The sequence below is a fragment of the Balaenoptera musculus genome, chromosome 2 (genome assembly GCF_009873245.2).
Source record: "Balaenoptera musculus isolate JJ_BM4_2016_0621 chromosome 2, mBalMus1.pri.v3, whole genome shotgun sequence".
Classification (NCBI taxonomy): Eukaryota; Metazoa; Chordata; class Mammalia; order Artiodactyla; family Balaenopteridae; genus Balaenoptera; species Balaenoptera musculus.
The window spans coordinates 84,602,436-84,619,579 of NC_045786.1; the positions used below are offsets into that span (position 1 = coordinate 84,602,436).

The 17,144-nt window shown below is 35.6% G+C and overlaps 2 protein-coding genes across 3 annotated transcripts in view; one reads left to right on the plus strand and one right to left on the minus strand.

The window, feature by feature from the left end:
- The window catches only part of MYEF2 (myelin expression factor 2), a 79,961-nt gene that overhangs the window by 24,648 nt on the left and 38,169 nt on the right, over window positions 1–17,144 (plus strand). The window lies entirely within an intron of this gene.
- On the minus strand, window positions 302–9,166 carry CTXN2 (cortexin 2). 2 transcript variants are annotated; one of them, XM_036843052.1, is made up of 2 exons: window positions 8,823–9,166; window positions 302–815 (listed from the first exon to the last, which is right to left on the minus strand). In XM_036843052.1, exon 2 carries the CDS (start codon window positions 756–758, stop codon window positions 513–515), a length of 246 nt encoding a protein of 81 aa, XP_036698947.1. In that variant the 5' UTR covers window positions 759–815; window positions 8,823–9,166; the 3' UTR covers window positions 302–512. The 2 variants fall into 2 exon arrangements, with proteins under 2 accessions (XP_036698947.1, XP_036698948.1); XM_036843053.1 differs by lacking the exon at window positions 8,823–9,166 and adding an exon at window positions 1,441–1,522 and having other exon boundaries at window positions 513–815.

Genomic DNA, 17,144 nt, shown 5'->3' on the forward strand with positions numbered 1-17,144 from the left:
GGATTTTATTGCAAGAGATCCTAGAAGGAGAAGAAATAGAAGGGTCAAACTGTGACATTTGGGGAACTTTATGGCCTATGGTTGCTTGTAGGGTTTCTGTGAACATTGTGGACCTATGGCTATTATTAGGAAAATCATATTCTATTTATTCTTTGGACTGAGGGGTCCTTATCTTTGACACCTAATTCTCTAGAACAAGGGGGCCAGAGTCAGGAATATGGAGAGAGTGTCTGGGTGTTGCATAGGGGCAGATGCAGGAAGAATAAAGACATTATATGTGGCTGGAGTTATCCTTATGCTCTATTCATTAGAAACCTCAATGTGAGGACAGAGGAAAGTGAGGAACCCCAACAATGGTTTATCACTTACACAGCATGGTGGATAAATTAACCATACACGTTTATTGAATTCAGTGAATGAAATGATCTTCCTCCAGCACGCTGAAGGAAATTACAGTTGTGTCCACCATGCGCCCCAGTGGTATAACCCTAAAAACTATAAAGCTGGAACACTCAGGCAAGTGCATATTCAAATGTCCCTTTATCAAACTCTTCAACTTCGCCTTCCCATGTAGAGGAAGGCATGCTACTATATGGGTCTAACAGGATTTTGAAGCATCTGATGATAAGAAGTCCCAAGAAGATACACAAAATCCCAACAAAAGCGAAGCCAGTTTTTTGCTCCAGAGTCAACGAGAAAGCTGACACTTCATTGACACTCATCTTAGCTGAAGAGTTGCCACAGTAGGTACTACTCATTATTCACTGTCACATCATTTTGGCTCTTCAGAATTCCTGCTGGAGTCACCTCTTGGCCTAGATACAAAATTGGACTCAGTTTAGTTTTATCCATACATGGTATTAGGTAGGTAATTGTTTTGTAAAATCTGGCAGTTTTCAAACTCTCTTGACTTAACTCACAAAAGATATATGAAAACATTATCAGATATGGATCAGGATCAAATTAGTATTGGAGATGCTACTTCTATTATAGTAATTAAAGAATTGCCTTTGTGGACACACAAAACTATACCTATGCACACTAAATATAAAATCAAGTATGAAGGGGAATAGTCAAATAATTAACCCTAAAAGCATTTGATTCATTGCGAGATGGTTAAGTCATTGCTTCTTTGACCCAAGTTGTCATCTAATTTTCATTTCATTTTTGCATGTATCAGTAAAACTGTCAATACTTATAGGGTGTAAGCTGGTCAAGCTCTCTAAAGTCCGTGTTTTAAGGTCTATCTCCAATGCCATTTTGTCTGATAGGTTCTGATCCTTTTAAATAGGTGTAATATCTTCTTTCTTTTTCACTCCCCTCCTTAGCTTTTAGACTTATGTTCTTGTATTTTCTTTTCCACTACCACTTCATACACTAAATGCTAATTTCTTAAAAAGAGAAATTGTGTTTTTAAAATTATGTTAAAAAGAGCAGTACCCAACATAGTAGCTTGCAAGTAACAAGCTGCGGTAGTTGTGGACCATTAACCATCTCACCACCATCTCCATTGGCTCTCACACCCTAAATAGACATAAAATCCAAGTTAAACAGCATGTTTTCTATGAAATTCAGCTGCAAGTCAAGCTCCCAGACCCCTTGCCAACCAGATTCCCACTATCTCTAAGCTCCTACTATATTGAGAGTCTAAAACTACAGCAAAAGTGTTCCAAAAGTGTGTGTTGAATTGAAGCAAAATAGATTTTTCCACTTGCTGTCTTAAAGTTAATTAAATTAACTAATGAAAAATCAAGATTAGTTAATTAAATGGTTACTAACCCACAGCTGCCCTTCTTGAGAGGACTGTCACCAAAAAGCTTGTCATCCAATAACTGAGAATAATAGACTGCTGGTGTTTTTGTCTTTGTTGTTGCTTCTTTTTATAATTTTAAGAACTGTGTTTATTAAAATGACTGACCCTTCAGGTTCTTTGGGGTTCAATTTTCAGAAAACAACTGAGACAGAACAAGGAATGGGAGGTAGGGAGTGGAGAAAGGGAGTGATTAGTAAGAACAAGCCTTGTAGCTTTCAAAATTGTTCACCAACTTATACTCGAGTTAATATCAAACAATATTTATTTCATACTGGTTTGGATTACAAAAGAGCTCTGTCTTCAAACCTTAAGTGTTAGAAATATTCAGTACATTGTGGGATATGCTGGTTATTTGACTTTTTTGTTTAATAGAAGGAAAAAATGTTGTTTCAACCCCATTTGTTGAATTTCTTTACACCTAATCATTTTTCTACCCTAATAAGTATGGTATACTGAATATATTTTAATTTTTAAAAATGTCAGACCACTTAAGTGTTTCAGAGTGATTTTTCTGAAGATTGAGCTCTTGTTGTACAATTTACCCTGTAGAAAGTAGGGGAGACTGGACTGAATATCTAATGACCTTGGGACTTAACTAGAACTTTTTTTTCTGACCAAATCTTTAGTTTTATTGCTTTGTCATTTAAAGGTCTTTTGTTGAGATTCATACACCCTCTGGTTCATTTTTTTAATGGGTGGACAAACTGAAAAGAAGGATATTTCTACATGGAGATGCTGGATCAACCATTTGACTGATTCAGCCAAGTAACTTGTTGAATTTTTTTTTTTCACAAGAGCCATGACCTTGCTAGGCTATACCATTTGACTATTTCCTGGGACATGTAGGTAAGAAGAGGCAATAAGCCTGGTTTACTGGTGGACACAGTAAACAAACTCCCTTCAGTGAAGGACTTGTTGCCCAGCACGTGGGAGGGCTACCAGCCGATAATCTTCAGCTGCTAGCTCCTTCCATGGATTGTCTCAATAGCAGAGAGCTGCCTCTCTGTAACCCAAGGTTAACCCAAGGTTACTTCACTTCCAACAGCAAACAGTTTTCAATGACTGATTAATGTGAAAATAAAAAGGCCTGGCCATCTTGAACTCTGAAGAACCATTCTAGGGAGGGAGACGCAAGAGGGAGAAGATATGGGAATATATGTATATGTATAGCTGATTCACTTTGTAATAAAGCAGAAACTAACACAGCATTGTAAAGAAATTATACTCCAATAAAGATGTTAAAAATAAATAAATAAATATGTAAAAAAAAAAAAAAAGAACGATTCTAGCTCTAGAGTTCATCATGGGGAAAACCAAGGCTGTTCTTTCATCACAGTTCAAATTCTGCCCACTCCTGCTTAACTCCCCACTCTTCCACAGGTGTTGAGCCCAAGGGCACTACTCAGTAAACATCCTGCACACTACTCTCTGTCTCAGAGTCTGGTTTCTGAGGAACTTAACCTGCAACAATTGGTATCACCATAATTAAAACATCTGGGCAGTTTTAATGATCTGTGCATTTTTCAGCTAGTTCATTTTGCCACCATGCAGAAATAGCCTAAACTGAGTATAGTTATGATATTAGCTAAATTTATTTACATGTGTTTTAAAATCATGAAGTAGACATGTACACAGGGTCATAACTGATCATTAGAAGACTTAAGTCAGTTGGTTCTTAGCTTGTGATTAATCCACTAGACTCTGTTATTCTTATAAAAACCCACCAACTGACCAAACAAACCAAAAGAGACATTTTCTAGCTGTAGCAACAAAACACGCAACTCATTTTTCACTATTCCACCATTAAAACAAGGTATTTTCCTACTTAGAAATACAAAATCCCTTAAATTTTATATTACTATTTGTCTAACGTGTGGCAGACATATGTTATATGTCTGTCATACATTAAAACACAGCATAATGTTTTGTTCCTAGAGTCTTAGGCAATCTGTGAATTGAATTACTTATTTTAATGGAAAAATAACTACTCCTCAAGCAGTTACCACAGTTTCTGGCATGTTGTAGGTATTTAATAAATATTTGAATTGAATTAAACTAAATTTATTGAAAAATATAATTTTTGATGAATAAAGTTCTGGTTTTAAAAAATCTAATTTTTAAAATTCAGAAAACATATTTAAAATGAAATGAACAAGAAAACTTTGATTTAAAAAATATCAGCTTTGAAGATACACATTAAAATTCAGCAGCTCATTCAGAGTTCAATATTTCTGGTTTTTTAAAATAATTGATTAGTATAGCATTCCCAGAAAGACTCACATGATTTGTAATATTCAAAGGTAGGGAAAGTAGATCTTTTCTATCAGCCTTGTTAGTTCCCTTTTATTATCTATGGAAAGGTATGTAGCCATCATATTATTTTGGCGTTTACTACCAGGAAGTAGATAGTTAAATTTTGTATTCAATCAGAATGCCTTTGTTAGCTTAAGACTTCTGGTATAATTACCCCTTCTTCCCCTGACTTTGCCTTCTTTATTACTTGGCTGCTCTGGTTACCCTTAGCTAAGAAGGGTAAAATACTTCAAAGATACTTAGCTAAGATACTTCAAGAGCTTTTGCAATTGGGTAGGAGTACAAACAATGAATGGATATATGGAGCCACTGTTAGTAAATGAATAAAGTCACCATTTTTTATACTGTCTTGGAAGAACAGATAAATGGTTGTCTCGTGGCTAGTTTATAAGACCTCTTTGGCTATCTATTGTTGGTACCAATATAAATGAAATGCAGGACAAAAACTGGGAGCTGAATGAGGTTAAGGTGTTATATAATAATGATTATAGCAATTACATTTTAGTTATTCATTCATCCAGTATATATATTGAATATCTGCTCCATGTCAGCACTGTTTTTGGTCCTGGATTATAATGATGAACTACAGAACAATGTGCGCCTGCCATAATGAATGGAGGAGGAGACAGACTCAATTATTTTTAAAATTGTCTATGTATCTATCTATCTATTACATATCAGGTAGTCATAAATGCTACGAAAGACAGCAAGCAAGTTAAGAGGAAAGAGAATGATAATGAATAAAGGGCACTTCTTTAATTAAAGAAATCAGCAAAGGCTTCCCTAGGGAGATGACATTTGACCTGAAGTCTGAATGATGTCAAGAAGGGAGCCATGAAAATATTTGGAGGAAGAGCATTGAAGTTTGAGGAAACAGTCATTGCAAAGGCTTTGAGATGAGAGGATTTCATACACAATATGTTCAGGTAAAGAAATTGACCAATAACACGTTAAACTCCCTACTTGTACAAGATGGTTTAATGGTATCAGTTGACAAAGAAAAGGCAGAAGTACTTAATCTACTTCTGTCTTTTTAACCCATGTAGAATGCTCTTTAGAAATGACCCCAAAATCAAACAATAAAAGGAGACAAGAAAGTAGTAGAATAACGTTTAGCTGCATTAGATGAGTTAAAACTCCCAGGATAAGATGATTTATAACTTGATGAGCAAAAACCTTTGAGAAATACCTGACCATGAGAGTGCTGCCAGAAGTATGGACTTGGACAGACAAAGTGTCAATTTTCAGAAAGAGCAATGGGAAATTGTGAAAATTATATATTGGTAACTTGGAATTAATCTTTGTTACAAATCCGTAATTAATTATATTAATTAATTAAGATTAATTTAAATGCTAATTTGTTAGCACTTAAGAAGTCACTAAAAGTTAAGATGAGGTTAATAAGAAGTAATGCCAAATTCACTTCTTTTTTGGAAAGTTTACTACTAACATGGAATATCAGGGAAATAACATCGACATGGTTTAGTTGATGCAAATAGCACAGCAATGCATTTAACAGTCTCCCATGATATCTTTTTTGGGGAAGATGGTGAGATATGCCTGGATAATATTATTTTTATGTAGAGTCATAGTTCACTGAAGTATCCTAATAAAAATTGGGCTCTGTAATCATAGAGACAGCTCTCTAATATAGTATCACAAAGGTCTAACTCTATCTACATCCTCTTCAGTGTTTTTGAACAGTAACTAGGTTGAAGACATTGAAGTGATGATTATTAAATTTGACACAAGGCGGGTCTGAAAACTATAAGTTAGCTCACAGAATCAAGATTCAAGACAATTCTGATGACTGGAATTCTGGATTGAAACCTGAACATAAAATTTAATTTAAAAAAATTTTAATAGAAACACTTCTCAAGTCCCATATTTAAGTGGGAGGGAGGGCGATACACCAAACTTAGATGGGGGACACTTGACCTGGAAGTTCATGTGAACAGATGTTTTATTAATATCTTAAAAGGAAGAACTTAGACTTTTATATTCATCTTAAAATTCTACCTTACACCAAAGGTGAAAACAAAATACAAGCCAAGGAGAACACCTGAAAGGGTAGTACTCAAATGCTGAAAAAAAAAAGTCTGGCTATTGCTGCAGGCATTGTGTCCACACAAGCAAATAAGTAAAAAGCTGAGCAATTGCCTAACAACATGTTCAGAAAATAGATACCCTTGGGAATTTAAGCCATATATGTAGTGGTTAAAATACCAGTATTTTCAGGCCTAAATTTTTCAAATATTTGCCCAAACTTTCCATTTTGCTTGCTCTATTAAATGAACGACTTGTCTCATTTCAACACCGAGTCTAATGTTTTTGAGAATATACTGCTAAGTGTGCTGAGCTTTGCACCTTTCAATTAATATAGAGCATAATATGATATAAGAGTAATAACAAAATACTAAGAATCAATAGAGGTCTTCAGATACAACACTGTTTTTTTCATAATTAATAAGGTATCCAAAATTACTCGACAGCTGTGGATAAAAGATACATTTCTTTCACTTTCTCTAATCTCTGGAACAGAAGCAAAAAAAAAAAAAAATTAGCAGGTTCTGCAAAACAGACATTTTTTTTTTTTTCTTAATACTTTTTTTTTTAAAATTTATTTATTTTTGGCTGTGTTGGGTCTTCGTTTCTGTGCGAGGGCTTTCTCTAGTTGCAGCAAGCGGGGGCCACTCTTCATCGCGGTGCGCGGGCCTCTCACTATCGCGGCCTCTCTTGTTGGGAGCACAGGCTCCAGACGCGCAGGCTCAGTAGTTGTGGCTCACGGGCCTAGTTGCTCCGCGGCACGTGGGATCCTCCCAGACCAGGGCTCGAACCCGTGTCCCCTGCACTGGCAGGCAGACCCTCAACCACTGCGCCACCAGGGAGGTCCCAAAACAGACATTTTAATGCCTACCTCAAAAGGAAAATATCATCTTAATATCCTGTTTATAGGGAAATAGAAAATGAAAGAAATATGGGAGAATTTAGACCATGAAGTTACAAAACTAAATAAATAAACCCTTATGAGAAAAAAAAATTGAGAATAAAGAAATGAATTTTCAAAATAAGAGTAGAGTGTAAAATTATGTGGTAAAAGTTATCTTTAATATGCTCTGCCACAAAAAATGGGTAAAATTATCAACATTGTACAGTTTAAATATCAGTGTCTATGTGTGTTTTATGATTGAAGTATTTAAGTATATTTCTGTAGTACTACTGCAAATGATAAAATATTACCTAAAGCCGTGTTAACTGGAATCAATGTTTAGGTATTCTAGAAATGAGAAAATGAGTTGAAAGCACATTATTTCCTTCATGGCAATTGTCAGGAACTGGGATTTCTAAGTTCTGATGAGTCATAGGATTGGGCCAAGGGTATACCTGTAGATACCAATAGGCCCAAATCTCACTGAGCTGCTTTGTAGTTAGTAACCAATAAATAAGCAAAAACAGTCTTTCTATGACCAGTCATACAAATCATACTATTGTAAGTAGTCAAGCAAAGATAACAGTATTTTTACACCTGATTTATAGACTTTCATATACATGAATGTTATGTGCGATTTTTTTTTCTGTGAAATAAGTTTATTGATTGGATATATAAAAATTTACTTTTCAGAAACATATAGTCATTTAATCATGCAACAATGTGTAACTGCAGAAACCAATATTGAAAAGTATGTGCCTATTAAAAAAAATTCCTGTATTTTATTTTAATAACAGGTTTTTTTTCTCCTGTTTATTCATCTATTAATAATATTCCAAACAATATATCTAAAATAACTATTATAGTGGAATATGGTGTTCTAGATGAAAACTATTATGATACTGGTCATTAGATATAATAATCTCTAATGCTAATGATATGAACATTCATAATTTAATGAAATGAGACATATAGGAAAACCCAAGCTTAAAAAATAATGAATTCTCCCATATACACACCCCTTCAAATATCAAGATTATTAAATCCCATTAAAAGAGGAAAAAGAAGCATTATTGAGGCCACATCTGCACAGAGCTAGTTAGTAATTTGGAATGGAATATGTTGGAATCAAAGGAAAACCTTAAATAACAAACCCAGATGTCTTCATCATGATGAAGTGCATAAATTTCAGGCCTCCCCAGGAATCCAAAACCTTGAGATATGCCAAAATCAACCTCCCCCCAACCTTTCAGATTTCAACCTTTAGAGAATTTCCCTCTTAAGAGAATCTTTGAATGGCTCCTCAAGGACTCTGACATTCCTTTTTTTTTTCCCAGAAGCACTGGAAACCTGGTCTGAAAATTCTCAAAATGTCTCACTAGAGAAACCTGGACTGTCATTATCATTCTGCCTTGTTTGTCTCCAGTTCTCTTTGGACATATTAAACTTAAGAAGCATAGAAACCACCTACCAAACATTATGGAAGAAACATCAGCAAGCACACAGCACATCCACTTTTTTTTTTTTTTCCTTCCTTTTGTCAGCAGCATCAGCAGAAACATGAGGGCTCTTTCTTCTTTAGAATTTGAACTCAGCAGACCTACAGACTCCTTCCCCCTCTCCTCCCTCCCCACCTCCTTTCCTGCTCCCCAGCTTCAGAAATACAAGAAAAGGAGACATGCTTTTCATCTGGACCTGCACTAGAATCCTGTCAGTTAATGCGAAGGGTAGGGGGAGAAAGTTACTCCGCAGGGAGAGGCGTCTCACCGTCCATGCTTGTTGCCATGGAGATGAAATCCAGCGAGTAGATTTAAGTGTTGGCAGGTTTGTCTGTGTTCGCTGATCGGTTCGGTAACAGTGTAAAAGACGTGTCCTGGGGAACCTGCGTGGAGTCACAGTACCGCGGTTAGCGCTTTACCGGCCTACGTGTGTAAATGTCTGTATCTGTCGGTGAGGGACAGAAGACGTGGGCGCCCGCGAAGTACGTGTGCGCGCGCGAGTATATTTGCAGGAAAATGTGCACGGATCTCTTCCATGTGGCAGTGTGTAAATATTTGCGCGCGCGTGTGCGTATGTGAGGGCGTCTGACCGTGTGTGTCTGTGAGAGAGAGAAGCGGTGGGAAGTGAGAGGGGGTAGGGAACCGGCCACGGCAGCAACAGGCTCCATAGTCTTCAGCTCTGCAAAAAAATTAAAAAAGGCTCATTTTCACTCATATCACACTTGCAGGTTAGCAATCGGAGTTCATCACCTATTTGTCTTTCTAAGGCAGTGGAGGTGTTAATTAATGTATTGTTAAAATACTTGTTTTCCTCTTCTGTCTGCATCAGTAGCTGTGCCGCGGTCATTTTGTTGTGCTCGGTGACTGCAGTCTCAGTCGAGGAGTAGGCAATAAATTCCTACGTCTTTCTTCTCATCCTATAAAGGAAAGACGTGGATGACGGGTGTATTGGTTTAACTGGGGACCGCATGCGTCATTTGGAGTTATTTTTCCCTACCCTTCGCCTTGCCTATGCAAACCCAACAGCATCCCCTCCTCTTCTTAGGAGTAGGTGCCTAGGCGCTGTCCTTAGTGCTGAAACGTTGCGTAGTATGACCTAGCTCCCACAGACGAGCTGCAAGACAGCAAGCGAGGAACCCTCCGATAAAGCCCACAGGAAGTTCTGAGACACGTTTTCTGAACGGTGTTGAATATTTAGAAACCAAACCTAAACCACATTGAAAGCAAAACAAAACAAAACAAAGACAGGCAAACAAACTCAGTTGTAAGGTTCCGGTTCTATTCATCTTTGGATACTATATCCAGAACCTACAAGTTGCAAACACTTGTAGATTCCTTTAAAACTTAATCATTACTTTATGAATTATTAACTATTCAGAGATTGGGAAAAGTGTAGATGCAGAATTAGGTCATTACTCATGTAAAAAAATGCTGAAAACAAGTAAAAGTGTGCTATAGTTCAATAATAAAGTGAAGACAAACTTTATGTTCATTTAGCGTATTTACTAAATTAGGAAATTTCATGGTCTTACAAAAAATGCGCAATGTATGACTGTGAGTTCATACAAGACTATACTCAAAAAAACTTACTCTTTTTCATTTAAAACTATTAAACACCCTATAATATAGGCCCACCAAGGAAGAGAGTGGAAGAAGTGTCTTCTTCTGGGAACATGTTCATTGCCATGGTTTTATTGACTCTTTTTTTTAAGCTTGCTAAGGGCCACATCCATTTTTGGTACTATATACTAGAGCAGTGCTTCTTGAAATTGAATGTGAATCCCCTGGGGATCTTGTTAAAATGCAGGTTCTCATTCAGTAAGTGTGAGATTGGGTCTCAGATTCTGAATTTCTGACAACATCCCAGGTGATTCCAGAGGTTGCTGGTCTCAGGACTAAACTTAAAATAACAAGGTTCTAGAGATACTGTGTTCTGGCCATGCAGTCACCCACAGAGTATGCAAAAGGAGGTCATTATCTTTCATCTATTATTCTCTGTATGTTTCTAGACTGTTGCAAGGATATGCTATTCAAATAAGTTCAGAGATTAACCATTTTATTTGCACAGTATTAACAAACTGTTTATGAATTTATCATTTGATTGATTTTGACATTGTCTAGACACATGCTACAGTTTGCTCCACTCTATATTTCCATACTATGATCTGCAATCACCCATTCTCTTTGCAAGCCAAGCTTAAGAAAGCAGAAACAAGTTACGTGATTCTACTACTGGTATATAGGCCCCACTCCAAGAATTTGTTATCATGATTGAAGACTTAAATTTGTCATTTTATGACTTTAAATATGGTTCTGTAGTAAATGCTCATGATACTGATTTTAAAAATTTAGACATTATAGATCTAATTCTCACCCAGTTTAGAAAGTGGAAGAGGACCATTGTTTCACAGACCTTTTGAATGAAATCTGATCTGTCATATCATTGACATAATACATTTATACTTAGATTTTGAAGAAATCATCCTCTGGATGATTTTCTGATTTTTAAAAAAATCCATACCTACATCAGTTGTACAGTGCTTTCAGTTAATGCTTTTGAGTTGATGCCAAAGGAAAGTTTTGACTATAAATTAGGTTCCTTGTGTTAGTTGGTGCATGACCTTGACCTTTTTCAAGCTATATGAACAGTGGTGATGTTCTGGAAAGTCTGCAAAGTGGTTCATTCAGGAAAGTGTAATGGATTAAACATCAATTATGTTCCACTTCCTTTGCTATATGCTGGGATACAAAAATGAATGAGATTTGGTCTCTGCCCTTGATGAGGTATTTTGCAAAACAACATGGCAGATTCTACAAAGTTCTATAGAAGCATAGAGATTAATAATGTATGTTTTATTCTCCATTGCCAAAGAAGTGATGAAGAATAGCAAAATAGAAAAACCCAGGTGTATTTAAAATACAGGTGTATTTCAGGTCATTGCCAATGTCTGCTGCCCAACTTTTAATTACAAATTGTTGAAAGATATGATATATATGAACACTTTTCTAAAGCACACATGGTTAACCTGTACTTCTGGATTGTCTATGATTTATTTTCAGAGGAATCCAAATTATTAGAAAGGTAAATATATGGGTGGCATTGGTTAGACCTCCTCCCAAATTAATTGCCTTTACTATGCATTGACTTTACACTTACAGCTTATATGCAAGTATTTTATATAAAGCAATCCTTAGCTTACACAGCCTGCTCTATGTCTGCTATGCGATTGTTACTAAAGACTTGCCCAACACATCCTTTACTATTCCTAATATGACATCCCTCCAAAAACATTTCTCTCAATACCAGTTTCATGAATTGAACTCTCACACCCCTCCTCTTCACTTAAATCATCCCAAGGTAAGTGGTGTGTTCTCTTCTTATATACAGTATATATCCTGTAGCTGATCACATGTGCCTTTTCTTTTAGTTACCAGGGATGTCAGGGTCAAATTAACAGCTAAAAATTAGTAACTGTGTAAGATCTTCAGGCCTCTATATGTGTGTTCTTTCTTTATTGCCTTGAATACTGCAATTTTGTTTGCTCAGGTATTGGTATATTATTTTCTTTTAATTATCTGTTTTAATGTGTGTCCTCATATAAATGTCCTCATGGAATCAGAAATGGAGTAAATAAATAAAAAAATAAGTAAATAAGTAAATTTTTTCTCTACTTTTTGGCAAAAAAATGTTGACTACTGGGTGAATATATATGGTTGTTTTATAAATTTGTTTTTAACAAGATATTAAGTATAGAAGAAATGATTAGTTAGCTATGAAGATAAAAGTCTAATTTATTATGACTAAAAAATAAATGTTGTTAGTAGAAGAAAATTTCACTTTATATAACTACAGATCAACTTTATTTCAAAACACATCGTTTCCCTGTTTCTCCTTCTATACACTAAATAGTGTCCCTTGTATGACTAGGACTTTTTCTTATGTCAGCGGGCAGAAGTATTAATTATCTACCTTGTTAGAAGATGTGGTAACTATAGAAATTTAAAGAACATGACATCCCCATTCTAATGAATATACTATAGTATGAGGGTGTCACAAAGGAACCGAAAGCAAGAATTTCCTCCAACAAGTCAGCGCAGGATTCTTTTCAGAGGAAAATTTTGCTTGCTATGAATTCTACTCACCTTGATTCCAGCTGACTTCTTGCTCTCAAGTTTTCTATAGTGGGATCCTCTCTTGAACTTATTAGGCCAACATGTTACCTCCAGCTTTTCATGGAAATCTACATCTTGTCTGGCTTAAGTTTGTTTATTCTTTCTGAGCGAAAATGTTTCAGAGTAGCTCTGCTTTTCTATTTGAAAAATATTGTTATTTACTCAAATATTGGATATTACAACTTTCAAATGCACAACTTAAAAAATATATTAAAGACAAATGTGAATTACTTTTGTTATAAACATTAAAAAATTAATCCAATGCTTATTTAGCTTTACGTGGTATTAGATAATTAGCTATGTCCAAAAGTCACCTGTTTGCTTTCTAAAAATACATACCTGTTTTGGAATTTTTAGGTACTTATGCCTTATTTTCTACATAAGTGGTTTTATTCTTTTTGGAGGATTAAGAATGATTTTGAAATTTCAATAGGAAATATATGCCCTCTCCCTAAAAATATACACACGCAGATAATTTCAATCACAATTCAGAGCTTTCATGGCCACTTGGAAGTCCATTTTTGTAATCCCAGAGTAATCCAAGGAATGCTTTAAAAATTTCTGCTATAAATGAATGGTCCATGGTCTCATTCTCAGTTTCACAACTAAGTGTTGACTGTCTTAAAGTCCTGTATTTTTAAAACCACCCTATTAGTTTTCTATTTTCTTTCCTCGGAGTTCTTCCTCTAGGTCATTTTACCATCTCTAGAGAGTAGTCAATGCTGAATATGCTGAAATAGGATTAGAGAGTACTGTAATAAGATGATTAAATTTGATTACAAAATGACAGTGGGATTTTTGTCAACAGTGAAGAAATTATCTAAGTAAGTGGACTCATAAGTGAATTGAGCATATGACACTTCAGTGTAGATAATGATCTAATGCAAGTCTATTTGATGAGTCCCATTGAAAATGAGATGTTATGTTTTGCTGGTAAAACTTTTCTGCAAAGAAAACTGCACTAAATGTGTCAGTTCAGAGTGAACTATTTAAATGAAGTTTCATTTAATTGATTTTAATTTTACTGCCCATAAGCCTTTCATTTAGACTGTACTTCAAGTCCTTTCTATAGTTACTGTTTATAATGAGTATGATAGGGTACCTTGGGCACAATCTCCATGAATGTGTGAGCCATAACCACAGTATAATATTTAATTGGTGTAAGTTATTTTGCTGGGTTAAAGAAACAGAGAAATAGAATCAGTTTATTCTGCTACAGTGTATGTTTCTGTAATATGAATCAGTTAATATGTAATTGACAAAAGAATGGGGATGTCAAAAGAATGTGAAAATCGGTTGGTTTATACACGATTTTCCCCAATACATTAGTGTCTTGACTACCAAATAAAAGCAGTTTAACTCTAAGTCCACTAACAAAGCTGAATGCAGCAAGTTGTGGAGGAAAGCAGTCCTATACACACTGCTCGTTCACTCTTCCTTCTTCCTCTTGGCTCAATTTGGCCATATGCTCTGTCTTGAAAATGCATATTGAGTAATTGTTCCTGATCTTTGTGCATTTGCCCTTGTTTTCATAATTCACCCTTTCCTTACACTTTTTCATCATTCTCTCTTAATTAAAAAAATTTTTGTGGAGTTCTAGATATATTGTAATGTATATTTTAACTTGTATTTTCAACTGTGCTAGTATTTTCATTAGGTTTATAAATGTTTTTGTAGTGTTTTTGTGAAGTTTCATGGGTTTTACATTGGTTTTTCCCCAACATGATTTTTTTCCCTAAATATTGCCAGTTGTTTTTTAAATTGAATGAACTTTATGTTTTAGATAGTTTTAGGATTATATAAAAATCAAGCAGAAAGTACAGAAAGTCCGGTAACTTTCCTTCACCATTGGTGGGAATGTAAATTGGTACAGCCACTATGGAGAACAGTATGGAGGTTCCTTAAAAAACTAAAAATAGAGCTACCGTATGACCCAGCAATCCCACCCCTGGGCATAGATCCAGAGAAAACCATAATTCAAAAGAATGCATGTACCCCAATGTTTACTGCAGCACTATTTACAATAGCCAGGACATGGAAGCAACCTAAATGTCCATCAACAAAGGAATGGATAAAGAAGATGTGGTACATATATACAATGGAATATTACTCAGCCATAAAAAGGAATGAAATAATGCCATTTGCAGCAAGATGCATGGACCTGGAGATTGTCATACAGAGTGAAGTAAGTCAGAAAGAGAAAGACAAATATCATATAATATTGCTTATATGTGGGATCTAGAAAAATTGTTCAGATGAACTTATTTGCAAAGCAGAAATACAGTCACAGATTAGAAAACAAATTTATGGTTACCAAGGGGGGCGGGGGGGAGGAATTGGGAGATTGGGATTGACATATATATACTATATATAAAATAGATAACTAATGAGAACCTACTGTATAGCACAGAGAACTCTATTCAGTGCTCTGTGGTGACCTAAATGGGAAGGAAATCTAAAAAATAGTGGATATATGTATATATATATAACTGATTACTTTGCTTTACAGCAGAAACGAACACAGCATTGTAAAGCAACTATACTCCAATAAAAAAGTAAATTTAAAAAAATCACCTGATATATCATAAGTAAAAAAAAAGAAAGTACAGAAAGTTCCCATGTATCTCTTTCCCCCTTACCCAACAGTTTCATCTATTATTAACATCTTGCATTAGTGTGGTACATTTGTTACAATTGATGAACCACTATTGATATATTATTACTAACTAAGGTCCTAGGGTTAACTCTTTGTGTTTTACAGTTCTATATGTTTTGCCAAATGCATGTCATGTATCCAGCATTATAGTATAATTTCACTTCTCTAAGTATTCCTTGTGCTCCACTTACTCATTCCTCCCCTTCCCCCTAACCCACCATGTTAACCCCTGGAAGCCATTGTCTCTATTATTTGCCTTTTCCAGAATATATGTATGGAGTCATACAGACTCTTACCTTTTTCAGACTGGCTTTTTTTCATTTAACAATAAGCATTTAAGTTTCCTCCATGATGTTTCATGGCTTGATAGCTCATTTCTTTTTATCACTTAATAATATTCCGTTGCATGGATATACCATAGTTTGTTTAGCCATTCACCTATTGAAGGACATCTTAGTTGCTTTGAATTTTGGGGAATTAAAAATAGAGATGTTATAAACATCACATGCAGGTTTTTGTATGAACATAAGTTTTCAACTCATTTTGGTAAATTAGTAAGAGTGTGCTTGCTGGATTGTATGGTAAGGGTATATGTGTCTTTGTAAGAAGCTACCATGCTGACTTTCAAAGTAGCTGTACCATTTTGTATTACCACCAGCAATAAATTAGAGTTCCTCTTGCTTCACATTCCTCATCAGCATTTGGTGTTGTCAGTGTTTCGGATTTTAGCCATTTTAGTAGGTATGCAGTGGTATCTAACTGCCATTTTCATTTTCGATTCTCTCATGGCAAAAGATGTTGAATATCTCATGCTGATTTTTCATCCGTATATCTTCTTTGATGAGGTGTCTGTTCAGATGGTTTCCCACTTTTTAATTGGGGGGCTTGTTTTCTTATCGTTGAGTTTTAAGAGTTCTTTGTATAGTTTGGAAATATGGCCTTTATCAGATACATGTTTTGCAAAGATTTTATCCCAGTCTGAGTTTGTCTATTCATTTTCTTAAGTTGCCAGATATTTTTAGGGAATGGTTTTGTAGGACATGAGTTTTTGTTTTTGTTTTCAGAAATGCATGCATTGTTAAAGAAGAAACACTTGTATACTTGATATCAGATTTCTGAAACTAAACCAGCTAAACTGAGCTCACACCTCTCATAAGCAAAGCTAAGATGAATGAGTATTTAGTGAGATTGGCAAGGCCTACAAAGGGACCTTAGCTCAATACTACATAAAAGTTGGTATAAAATAAGTTGAAGCTAGTGGCTATTGTATAAAACAGTACTTAAAACTATGAAGATTTTAAGGACAAAGTATAAACCTGATATTTTGAGGACTGATTAATTTCAATATTTTTTACATAGTATTCTATATACACAGTAATTCTTTTTTTTTTTTTTTTGAAGTTAAGCAACTTTATTGAAAATGCACTGGAGAGCAGGGAAAGATTTTTTTTTTAAAGGTCAAGTCTTCATTTATTTTTGGCTGCGTTGGGTCTTCGTTGCTGTGCGGGGGCTACTCTTCGTTTCAGTGTGCGGGCTTCTCATTGTGGTGGCTTCTCTTTCTGAGGCACACGGGCTGTAGGCACTCGGGCTTCAGTAGCTGTGGCACGCGGGCTCTAGAGCGCACGGGCTTAGTTGCTCCGCGGCATGTGGGCTCTTCCCGGACCAGGGCTCGAACTCGTGTGCCCTGCATTGGCAAGCGGATTCTTAACCACTGCACCACCAGGGAAGCCCCCACAGTAATTCTTCTATGACTGCCCCAAG